An 11,655-nucleotide genomic window follows, 5' to 3' on the forward strand; every position below is an offset into this window, starting at 1 on the left:
GGATAATACATTCAAACAAGCAAGCAATGCTCAAAATTGAGCATGTGCACGTGTGTGGGTGCAGTGTTGTGTGAGTCTGAGGCCGTGCAAATGCAGGCTGTATCACATCCGGCCGTGATTGGGAGTCCCATAGGGCGGCACACAATTGGCCCAGCGTCGTCCGGGTTTGGCCGGGAAAGGCTGTCACTGTAAATAAGAATTTGTTCTTAACTGACTTGCCTAGTAAAATAAGGCTCAATAAAAAAAAAAAATTGGTTTTCTAACTCCAGATACAGAGTTCACACTGTTGACAGAATTTGTCACAGTAAATCGTGTACTTCGTAGTGCTCCATTGCCTAAAATGGAAAAACACTGTCAAGTCAAAAAAATAACTGTGCATTATAATACATTTTCAGTGTCTAAATTGGTATATTACAGCAAGAATTTATAGGGAGGACTTTATTAATAAAACGTTTGGCAAAGGTACTGATACAGTACATTAATAATAATACAGTCATGATGTTAAGGGGCACCCAAAATAATAACACAGCATTCGTGATTCACCAATGCAGCTCCTGGTTCAGCAGGCATCACTATAATTGATGGAGTGGACTACAGTATACACGAAACAGGTCATCTCTGCATACTTAGTTGCTTATATAGGTTAAAATGAAACAAACATTCCCATCGTTGCAATCTCTTAACCCTAACTTACTGTAGCTACAGTACTGGCTGACATATAGTTCAGCGCGTCTATGAAAATGAACCTACGTCCAAGGGAGATCAAGTACACTACGTAGCAGCAATACCGCTGTTAAAAAAAGCAGGTTCTCATTTTTATCAAATATATAAAATCCTATCACGTCTGTCATAATGTTCTAGAGCAATATCATTAAAGCTAAGAGAGTAAGACCACGTGTTCTAAAACACGAAATCATGTTTCCTGGCATTTTCAAATATATTCCAAAATACACCCCATATTATGGGCAAAAATACATTATAGTCAAATATCACCGTCTGTGTGTCTCTCCTCTGTACCAGGCTCCTCCTGCAGTTCTCCTACTCAGCCAGAGCTGCGGTCACCAGACCGCTACACTGGAGCCACGGTCTGACTCCTGCATGCATTCATGCTAACAAATAGCTACTTGATTCTCCTTCACCTTGGCTTCCCTGATCATCTCCTCTAAAGTTCTCATGAAAATAAGTAGGTTGTGGTTTTTTAACCCTAAAGCTGCTAGACAGACGTGATTATCGTCTTGTTCTCACATTACTGGTTCAACATTGTTACAATATCTCCATAGTATTACTAATAGTACTAAGGGCAATAATAAACGTAGACAATAGTCCAGATCGGTAGCTACGGTAAGCTGCTGACTGGCTCAGATGGAGCATCATCAACTACGGTCCACAGGGTTTGTTAACAAAGGTATTGCTGTATAAGCTACGTGTGTAAGAGGGCCTGCCTTATAGAACGTAAGGGTATACACATAAGACATCTATCAAAGTGTTAGTCAGTAAGAGGGACTGAGTTCAGAGTGCAGTAGAGCCAGTGTGTTTTTGAGTCGTTGTACCGTGCGTTGAGAAAAGAGAGAAAGAGTTGACAACGTAACATCAGCATCTATCCGTGTGGATGACAATAAGACGGTCCAGGGCTATAAGCAGGAGTCCCAGTGGAGCTGCAGGTCTGAACTGTCCAGAAAGTCCGCTGAGAAGACGCTGGGGGGCGTGTGGGGGCCCAGGGGACCCAGTGGGGCGAGCCCTGCAATCTCGTTGCTCGCCCCTCCCATGGTGATATCCAGCCAATCCATGCTGTCCAGGGCATGGTCTCCGAAGTCCAGGCCAGGGGGGTTGACCGTGTAGCCCGACAGCTCATAGGTGTCCATGGGCGAGGATGTGTGGTCCAGGATGCTGGGGGTGCTTAGCATTTGACTGTGAAGGTCGTCAATCAGGGTCAGGGGCCCGCCAGGCTCCACCCCCAGGAGGGGTTTGCCCGTGGTGCTCTCCAAGAAGTCCTCCAGACGTCCACTTCCTGTGTTGCTTACGTCCTGATCAACGGTGGCCGGCGCCTGCAGCTCCTCCTCCTCCCCTGGGCCTGGCTGGGGGGTCTCGGGTTCGGGAGGGGTGGGGGGCGAGAAGTGGAGCTGCAGCTGGAGAGGGGAGGGGGCCTGAGAGTGGGAAGGGGAAGGGGTGTTGGGGCGCAGTCGCGCCAGGGAAGGGTCGGGCGCTGGTTTGAAGGTGGCTGAGATTTCTGGGAGAGGAGGAGAGAGAAGAAATGTCAACCAGTAGGAGACAAATATTGAATCAGGAAACCAGGAGGAGCTCTCCTTCTCTATCGGCATTCAACACTCACCTCCTGTTTGAATCAGGATGTCGAAGAGGTCGTCCATATGCTGGGTGGATCCATTATCCTGGGAGCAAGACACAGGGAGAATAGTAAGTCCTGACACAGCCAATGAGTTGAGAGGTGAATACAGAAGAGCAAGAGTCTTGGCATGGTTGTCCATAATGAGACCTCTGAGACACAAACATAGAAACAGCCAGGCGGCGTGGGTTACCTTGTCATCCGGTGGGTTAGGGGAGGGCGTCTGTTTGGGAGAAGGAGGGCTGAACAGGGGTTCATGGTCAAGACCTGGACTCAAATCCTCCTGATGGAAATAGAACAATGTTCTCATGTCTTAAAAATGTATACTATTAACTTGTCCCTTTAAAGAACTGCAACTACAGTACAGGTTTTAACAAGTTCACAATTACAGTTTGAGCTGGAGGAGAGGGGGAGGTGTCTTTTTCAGAAGGGGAGTCATCATCATTGGGGAAGAAAGGCTGGAGATTGGGCGGGGCAGAGAAGGAGAGAGCGACCCCTGGGGAGTGATTGGTTGACACCTGCAGCCCCGCCTTCTGTCCCTAAGCAAAATGGGAGATAAATCTTAATGAGCTGAGATGCAAATGAGCTGAAAGCTTCATTCTGAGTTTAAAACATAAATCACAAAGATGAGGAATATCATTACAGTAATTACCAGAATAATAATCACTATTACATTACATTAGTTATCAGCTCTTATATATCAAGGATGCTGTCAGCGTATTACAGGGTTTACATCATTAATTCACATAACAGACGATTATTGGAGTCACCGAGGCGTTTCCGAATGACTCTCTCACTTACATTTACATTTTACATTTTATTCACTTAATGGGACATTATCAACAAGCCAGTCACCACCAAAATTGAGGCTCCATTGACCGCTGTTCAATGGACATCCTACATATCAGGCTTTTAGAAACGTTCCCTTACCTTTCTGGTTGGCTGTTTCACAAGGCCTGGTTGAGTTTTCGGTTTTGATTGGGTGTCACTGCTGGACAACTGAAGAGGGGATTGGCTGGGCAGCTTGGTGGGAGTTGACTGCAGTCTCTGGTAGAGACCAAGGAGAGAAATAGCGTGAGAAGAAAAGTAAGCAGCACAAGGAGTCCCTAAACAAAAACATTAGGTTTGAGTGAAAGAGGGATTTAAATGTTTACCTGCAGTATGATGTGATTGGTTGCTTTTCCCTGTGGAGTGCCTTGTGGCGTTTCACTCCCTTGGCTCTCGGCACAGTGATTGGTTAGTGCGATGAGGAAATGGTTGCCGTTGCTGTCTGTCACCAGGGTAGGTGTGGAGTGTGTCTTGAGATCCAAGGGGAAGGAAGTGGTGGAGCGCGACTGCTGATTGAGGAACATCTGAGACACCTGGAAGAGACCAAAGGCATTAGTCAGCGAAAGACAAACACAAGGTGACACACTGACTATTTTGACTGGGATCACATTTGTTTTGCTGTCACTGTCTGCAGCTCTTGTTGTGACTAGCCGTTGAGTTGTTTTGACTGCCACTGACCTGTTGTGACTTCAACTGCTGTTGTTGTTGTTGTGCCTGCAATATCTGCTGTTGTTGATGCTTTGACTGTAACAGCTGTTGGTTCTTTGATTGTATCTGCTGTTGTTGTTGGGACAGTAGCTGTTGCTGCTGCTGCTTGAGCTGTTGCTTGTGGGARTTCTTCTTCCTCTGCTGTGAGCGGTGTTTCTGCAMATTCTGCTGGTTCTGCTGTAGGAGCAGCTGCTGCAYGGCCTGCTGCTGTGCCAGCTGCAGCGCGTTGATCTGCTGCGTCTGCTGCACCTTCAGCTGCTCCAGCTGCGACCGCTGCTGTGCCTGGATCTGCTCCAGCTGCACCTGCTGAGGTGGGGCTTCCAAGGACGGCTCSACGGCCTCTTCCACATCCCCGACCTCCTGCTTGATGGTCATCTTGGTGACCTCCATGTGGCACTGGGAAGGGGTCGGGGAGCGGGCAATGGGGCAAAATGTGGAGGGGATGCTGGGGATGTCTGGGGGCTCTTCCTTCACCCTGACAAGGCCCAGGGTTTCTGGGGGGGCGTCCCGGCCCCCTCTCTTGCCCTGTTCCAGCTGGACGCGCAGGGTCTCCACCAGCCGCTGTTTCTGCCTTAGCATGCACGTCAGCTCCTCGATCTGCTTGTCCTTCTCCTGCAGCATCTGGTCCTTGTTCACAGACGGGGGTGCTACTTGCAGGCGTTTCTGCAGAGCAGCTATGGAGAACTGGCAGGCTGTTGGGGCCGAGCCACTCAACTCCTCTTTGATAGTGCCACGGTGCTGTGGGGAGGGATGGAGGCTTAGCTGGGTGAGGGGAGAGCTTACCTATTTGGAAAGAGAAAAGTAGTCTCTCAAGATTCAAACCATAAAACCTGATATCTGGGCACTATAAAAACATATATATATTTTTTAAAGTAAGGACACATCTGATATAGAAAGGAGACTTACCATCTCCCCAAATGCGTCTCCATTACAGCTCGTCTCATCTGGACTCATCCCAGCTAGCGAGCGTTCCGAGGGGGCAGGAGAGACAGGCGGGGAGGAGCTAGTGCTGCCAAAGTGCATGATCTGCTGTGGAGCAGTGGTCATGAACGGGAAGGTTGCCAAGGTTACCACACCTGCATCTCCTGATTGGTGGACCACAGAGGACAGGGCCTGGTGTTGGGAAAGTTGCTGTTGCTGCTGTTGTAGTAGTAGTAGTTGTTTTTGTTGTTGTTGTGTTGGGTGGTTGGTTTTGGGAGCTCCAGCCCCAGACACTGTGGCACCCCCTGCTGTTGTAGTTGTTGCACTACCACCACCACGACTGTTCTGCTGAGCCTGGTAGTTCCTCAACCGCTCGATGAGGTCATTCTTGGTGCCTGARACAGGCAAGCTCCGCAGTTTGAGCTCATGCTTCAGTTCAGCCACCTGGAGGACAAAAGAAGGTGTCAGAATGTGAAATGTTTAGACACACAGTTGGTTTTGTKAACACAGTCAACTRTTMATAAATGCAACGGCTTTTACTGACCTTCAGGTCGTCCAGGTTAGGAGGCAAACAACCTGSTGTGGCCCCTCCCACATGTGTGACATTCTGCRGGCTRGGTGCACTTTGACTGMAGGAGGATGTCGAGGGGGCGGGRAKGGCCGGAGAAGGAGAGGGGCCATTGGTGGGAGGTGGTTGATCTGTTAGTGGTCTGGAGAGAAAAWAACYWGAGTCAAAACGATGATAGGATAGGATACAGGKTGWAGTTGATGGGTATGTGAAYCAGTTGTATACACACACYCGCAAACACACACTCACTCACTTGGGCGGTGCAGGAAGGATGGTGTGGTAGTTGTAGTGCTGCTGCTGCTGGTTGAGGATCTGCAGCTGGAGGAAGAGCTGCTGCTGGTGGAGGATCTTGGCGTAGGTGGAGTCCAGCTGAGGGGGCGGCTCGTGGTCGGCCTTCTGGTCCGGGGGGATGTACTGGTGGTACTTCAGCTTCCTCACCTTGGGCTTGTTGTCCTTGGGCTTCTTGGATCGCTGAYGGGGGCGCTCTGAGGTGGGCTTTGGCTGYGACTGCAGGGGGAAAGATCATTGAGACGTAGTGGATTAAACACTYGACTAGTCTACTGTTAARAACAGAAGRAATGCTAAACWAATAATACAAATACAATGGGCTTTGGTACAATACTCATAATTAGCCGTGACAGCTGCCACTAACCTTGATCAGTGCAGGGGRGGTTCTCAGAACTGCTGTCCCATTGRTCAACTTCACTGGTTGGCAGGGCCCATAGAAGGGAGGAAGAGGAGGGGGTGGCGGAGGAACCTGAGTGAGAAACTGTGTGGGGGTGCTGTTGCAAGCTAGGGCGTCAGGGGGAGAGGGCAGAGGGCCGTGGCCCAGTGGAGACTCCTGACCAATGGGCTGATCAGGAGAGAGAGTATCATTACTGTCCTCATCAAAGGAGGATATCTCCCCAGCAACCTTGGGGAAGTCCGTCTCTGAGGGAGAGAAAGAGAAGACAGAACAAAAGAGTGAAAAGAGAGAAGAGGGAAAGAATAGGGAGATAAACAGTTAGAGAAAGTAGAATAATGAGCCACCAGTGACAGTTCAGTCATCGTTGTTGTGATGTAGTGTGAGAGAGCCATGTAAAAAATAAAAAGCCAGGCTGTGTGTCAACATTAGCCATGCCATCATTCCTCTCAGCAGCCAGTCAGTCAGTCAGCATCAACAGAGGTTCCTGCAGTGGCAGCAGGAGGAGGTGGAGGCCTGCTGGGCCCAGGGCTTTATCATCACATTGTAAATGGCTGGTACATCCCCACGCCTTTGATAAAGACTATTATGGATCTTTTATTTACAGACAGCAAGCAGTTGGAGCGCTCAGTGAGCACCGTTGGCTATTAATTTCCCATCAGTGGGAGATGATGAATAACCAATATGGGGTTTGATTCATTCTCTTCCTGAACCAATCATGTGATGGCTTCCCCTTTGCACCGCCGTGTGTGTGTGTGTGGCGGAGAGTGTGGAAAGCAGCACAGGTTGAGGTCATGTCCCTGTTCTCTGTGTGGATATGACTGCCTGTAATTTGATTGTTGTTATTAAGAGCCAGCGACAGCCGGGGAAATCCCCTGAGATTGAACCATGCTGGAACCTGACGCTCAGACATGTTTACATTCATCTTCACAGCAATCAATGCAGTTTCCATCATCTCATTTATCTCACGGTTTAACAGCACAGTAGAGACTACCTGTTATGTGAACTCTGGTGTGGCAATACATTTCCTTTACATATAATCCAACCAACTGTGCCAAGTCATGTCTTGATGCGTGCACAAACACAACCACACACCCACACACACAAACTGACACTCACATTTTATAGTGTTGTGTGAAATTGAAATCAACATGTTTCTGTGAACCCGTCAATGCACAAATGCGAACAAACATTAGTATGATTAATATAATTTGCGCCCATGAGGGGCCCGCAGTGGGGAGGTGGGCAATGAGGTTGGCCCCTGCTCATCAGACAGTCATGAATTTACGGTATGTGTGTAAATACCTATCTAAGGTTAACAATGATATCTCCATGCTTGGCAGCAGCTTCGAAGCATCTGAAGGCAGGCAAAGCCCTTCTAGATGGGCATGGTGAAAGAATGCCAACTTGAAGATCAATATGCTTATTTTGGCTGGAGGAGGAAATGGCCAGGAGGGACAAGCAGAGGTTCTCACGTTTTAACACACATACAGTGCATTCACAGCGTATTCGAAAAGTACTTAGACGCTTGACTTTTTCCACATTTTGTTACGTTACAGCATTATTCTAAAATTCTAAAAATGATTACATTTTATTTTAAATCTCAGCAATGTACACACAATACCCCATAATGACAAAGCAAGAACACTTTTTTAGAAATGTTTGCAAATGTATTAAACTTATGTAATAAGGTATTTCTGTTTAAGTATTCAGACCCTTTGCTATGAGACTCGAAATTGAGCTCAGGTGCATCCTGTTTCCACTGATCATCCTTGAGATGTTTCTACAACTTGATTGTAGTCCATCTGTGGTATATTCAATTGATTGGACATGATTTGGAAAGGCACACACCTGTCTATATAAGGAAAAACCAAGGCATGAGGTCGAAGGAATTGTCCGTAAAACTCAGAGACAGGATTGTGTCGATTCACAGATCTGGGGAAGGGTGCCAAAATATTTCTGGTCCCTAAAAACACAGTGGCCTCCATCACTCTTAAACGGAAAAAGTTTGGAATCACCAAGACTCTTCCTATAGCTGGCCGCCCAGCCAAATCGGGGAGAAGGGCCTTGGTCAGGGAGGTGACCAAGTACCCAATAGTTACTCTGACAGAGCTCCAGAGTTCCTCTGTGGAGATGGGATAACTTTCCAGAAGGACAACCATCTCCGCAGCACTCCACCAATCAGGCCTTTATGGTAGAGTGGCCAGACAGAAGCCACTCCTCAGTAAAAGGCACATGACAGCCCAATTGGAGTTTGACAAAAGGTACCCAAAGACTCTCAGACCATGAAAAACAAGGTTCTCTGGTCTGATGAAACCAAGATTGAACTCTTTGGCCTGAATGCCAAGCGTCCTGTCTGGAAGAAACCTGGCACCATCCCTAAGGTGAAGCATGGTGGTGGCAGTATCATGCTGTTGGGATGTTTTTCAGCGGCAGGGATTGGGAGACTAGTCAGAATTTAGGTTAAGATGAACGGAGCAAAGCACAGAGAGATCCTTGATGAAAACCTGCTCCAGAGCGCTCAGAACCTCAGACTGGGGCGAAGGTTCACCTTCCAACAGGACAACGACCTAAGCACACAGCCAAGACAACGCAGGAGTGGCTTCGGGGTAAGTCTCTGAATGTCCTTCAGCGGCCCAGCCAGAGCCTGGACTTGAACCCGATCGAACATCTCTGGAGAGACCTGAAATTAGCTGTGCAGCAATGCTCCCCATCCAACCTGACAGAGCTTAAGAGGATCTGCAGAGAAGAAATGGGAGAAACTCCCCAAATACAGGAGTGCCAAGTTTGTAGTGTCCTACCCAAGAAGACTTGAAGCTGTAATCACTGCCAAGGGTGCTTCAACAAAGTACTGAGCAAAGGGTCTGAATACTTATATAAATGTGATATTGCAGTTTATTTTTAATAAATTAGCAAACATTTCTAAAAACCTGTTTATTTTTGTCATATGGTTGGTATTGTGGGTAGATTGATTGAGGGGGGGAAAACAATTGGAACGATTTTAGCTGTAAATAACGAAAATGTCAAAGGGGTCTGGAATAATTTCCGAGATGCACTGACATACACACACAACTGAGACACCCAGCAGAGCACAGCATTTTATATGACGTGTGACTGGGTCCGATGTGAGCAGATTCATATGAGATTGTATCAGTCACTTTCTCTATGACCATATAGAGTTTTCACTGGTGGACTATTTTTGCTTATTCAGTCAGATGTTTACACTCCGACTCTATGTAGAAATATTATGTGAACTCGTTGCAATTGAAACAATGGGCTTCCGAATGGTGGAGCTCTCTTACAAAAACCTGTTTGATGCTGTTGAAATAGAAACGGAGGATAATGACTTGTGATCTAACTTGAGAGCTCATTTGCTATGTGCTTACATAATATGGAGTTTGGTACTGGTCTGTTGAGCTGCTGCTTTAGTTACTAGTGTGCTGTTGATGCTGCGCTCGTCTTTTAGTGTTAATATGATGGCGCTTACTTGATGCTGCGCTTAGTTACCTATGATGGCCTGCTTGATGCTGCCGGTTAGTTACTATGATGGCCTGCTTAATCTGCTGCTTTAGTTCCTATGATGGGCCTGGTTTATGCTGCTGCTTACAGCAGGATGTCTTGTGGAATGAGCTCCATGGGCCGGTCGTGGATCTTGTTCGTTGAGGTCGTCAGCCAGACGGGCCTCTTCGCTGCAGTTTTTGCGCCTGAAGGAGGGTTCCACGACGTCTGCTTGAACACCACAGCCAGCACGAGCGGTTTAGCATCAACAACCATCAGGCACGTGATCTTTATCAGGGAACAGAAATCAAGTTGAGTTTCAATGTCCAATGCTTATGTAAATGATTGCAGACGAAGGTACAAGCCAACAGCACAGACTCCAGTTATAGGCACTCAATATCCGCTAATGGAATGGAAGAGCAAACATTGTGGAATTATTTTTAGCCTACATTTTTCAGGTGCAGCACTCATGTGGCTCAGGAGGGGGACGCTGTCTGAGAAATCTCACCCTCCAGATCGTGCATTCGACCAGCTCCGACCTCTGCGCCGACTTCGATCTTTCCTTTAGGTGAGTTTCAGTCTGGCGAGAGTGGAGAAAGAAGAGAAAAGAGGAAAGAAGGGGAGAAATGATTCACTTTTAACCAGCTTTCACCATTGAGGTCAGTTAAGAAGTGTTCATTGACGGGACACCACCAAAGAGGAGGGACTGTACGAAAGAGAAAACTCACCCCGCGCTCGCTCTAAACTGCGTCTCTTTCGTGGAAGGCAGCTGGACTTTCAGAGCTGGGAGAGAGAAGACATTAACAGGCAACAAAGTTATGTTCATTTTGCTGATGTTTAAAAACAAGTGGTTAGAAACTTATTCCTCATGTACAAGGCAATGACTTCATAATGTACTTACATTTTACATTTGAGTACTCAAACCAATAGCATAATCATATGCTCAGTCATTCGATTCAAATGCAGTTTCCATTTTCAATGGTCTGACAGTCACAAGTGCTGGGAATTGACTGGAGACATCAAGGTTCTCCGTCTCTGAATGTGATTTTCCCACTGTGAGAATTAGCTCAGCCTATAGATGTTGCTTCCCGCCGTTACTTAGGAATAGCATGTATTTAATGACCTATCATATAGCTACCTGTCAGTACCTTTGTTTCTGTGGGGAGACGTGAATTAACTGCTTCTGCAGTCAGAGCAGCAAGAGACAGCGATAAAAGACGAGTGCTAGCTGTATTTCATACACATTATCTCTCCCGTCTCCCCCCCTCCCCCCCTCCTCCCTGCGCTGCACAGTGTGTGTTTCTGACCGGCGGGTCGAGGTCGCTGGCCCCCAAGGGTTTTGTTTCCAAAAGGCGCCTTTTCTTAGTACCAGCACAGCCGCAGTTCACCAGTGAGCATGAGCAATCATGCCCCTTACCTAGACTCTTACCCCGTACCCCTGCCTCCATGACGGGTACATGACCGCCTTGGACGGTGCGTATCCAGGCGCCATGTCTGTCATGAGGAGAGAGTGAGCGGGAGGCAATGATGAGGTCACGAGCAAAAAAACGTTTATCTGCTGCATGAGCGCCGCAGATTACTGGCTCCAACCCCCTCGCTGTGACACACTGCACTGCTGTTAGGGTACAAGGGGACTGCCTGCGTAGCAGTTATAACATGTAACGCTGCTAAGCTACAGCCATCTTCAAACGTTTGTTTATTCTTCCTTTGGGTGTATTTGAAAATCCAACTATTGTATGGAAGGGCCGGTCTCGGAGGGCTTGGGTGTTTAAGTGAGAAAGACCAGAGGAGAGCCAACCAGTAAAAAGCACAGCCCCCTTTATTATCGAGGCATTGTGCTGACAACATCAAAGAGCCATTCCAGGATCTGAAGTCAGAAGGCCTTTGAGAGTTAGGTGTTATCCTGAGTAGTTTACATCTGGTTGAAGTCTGTTGTTGTGTTTTTATAGTGGAAGTGAACGTGTTTAGTCTGATGCTGGGTGTGTCTGTGCAACTAACTGTACATGAACCCCACTTTCACTCTCTTTTTTCACTTCCTGTTTGGCTTCCTCCCCTTCCTTCTAGTCACAACACCCCAGTATGTAACCAAGAAGTATGGGCTGAACAAAA

The 11,655-nt window shown here is 47.5% G+C and overlaps 1 protein-coding gene across 1 annotated transcript; it reads right to left on the bottom strand.

Moving 5' to 3' along the window:
- Positions 1-1,212: 1,212 nt before the first annotated feature.
- LOC112071343 (myocardin-related transcription factor A) lies at positions 1,213-11,038 on the bottom strand. The gene is made up of 14 exons (XM_070439356.1): positions 10,976-11,038; positions 10,055-10,126; positions 9,656-9,834; positions 6,019-6,331; positions 5,620-5,873; positions 5,343-5,508; positions 4,784-5,242; positions 3,848-4,660; positions 3,496-3,702; positions 3,272-3,388; positions 2,731-2,880; positions 2,535-2,624; positions 2,330-2,387; positions 1,213-2,227 (listed from the first exon to the last, which is right to left on the bottom strand). Exons 1-14 carry the CDS (start codon positions 11,036-11,038, stop codon positions 1,632-1,634), a joined length of 3,537 nt encoding a protein of 1,178 aa, XP_070295457.1. The 3' UTR covers positions 1,213-1,631.
- Between the last annotated feature and the right edge of the window lie 617 nt (positions 11,039-11,655).

Source organism: Salvelinus sp. IW2-2015, unplaced genomic scaffold (assembly GCF_002910315.2).
Source record: "Salvelinus sp. IW2-2015 unplaced genomic scaffold, ASM291031v2 Un_scaffold1589, whole genome shotgun sequence".
NCBI lineage: Eukaryota > Metazoa > Chordata > Actinopteri > Salmoniformes > Salmonidae > Salvelinus > Salvelinus sp. IW2-2015.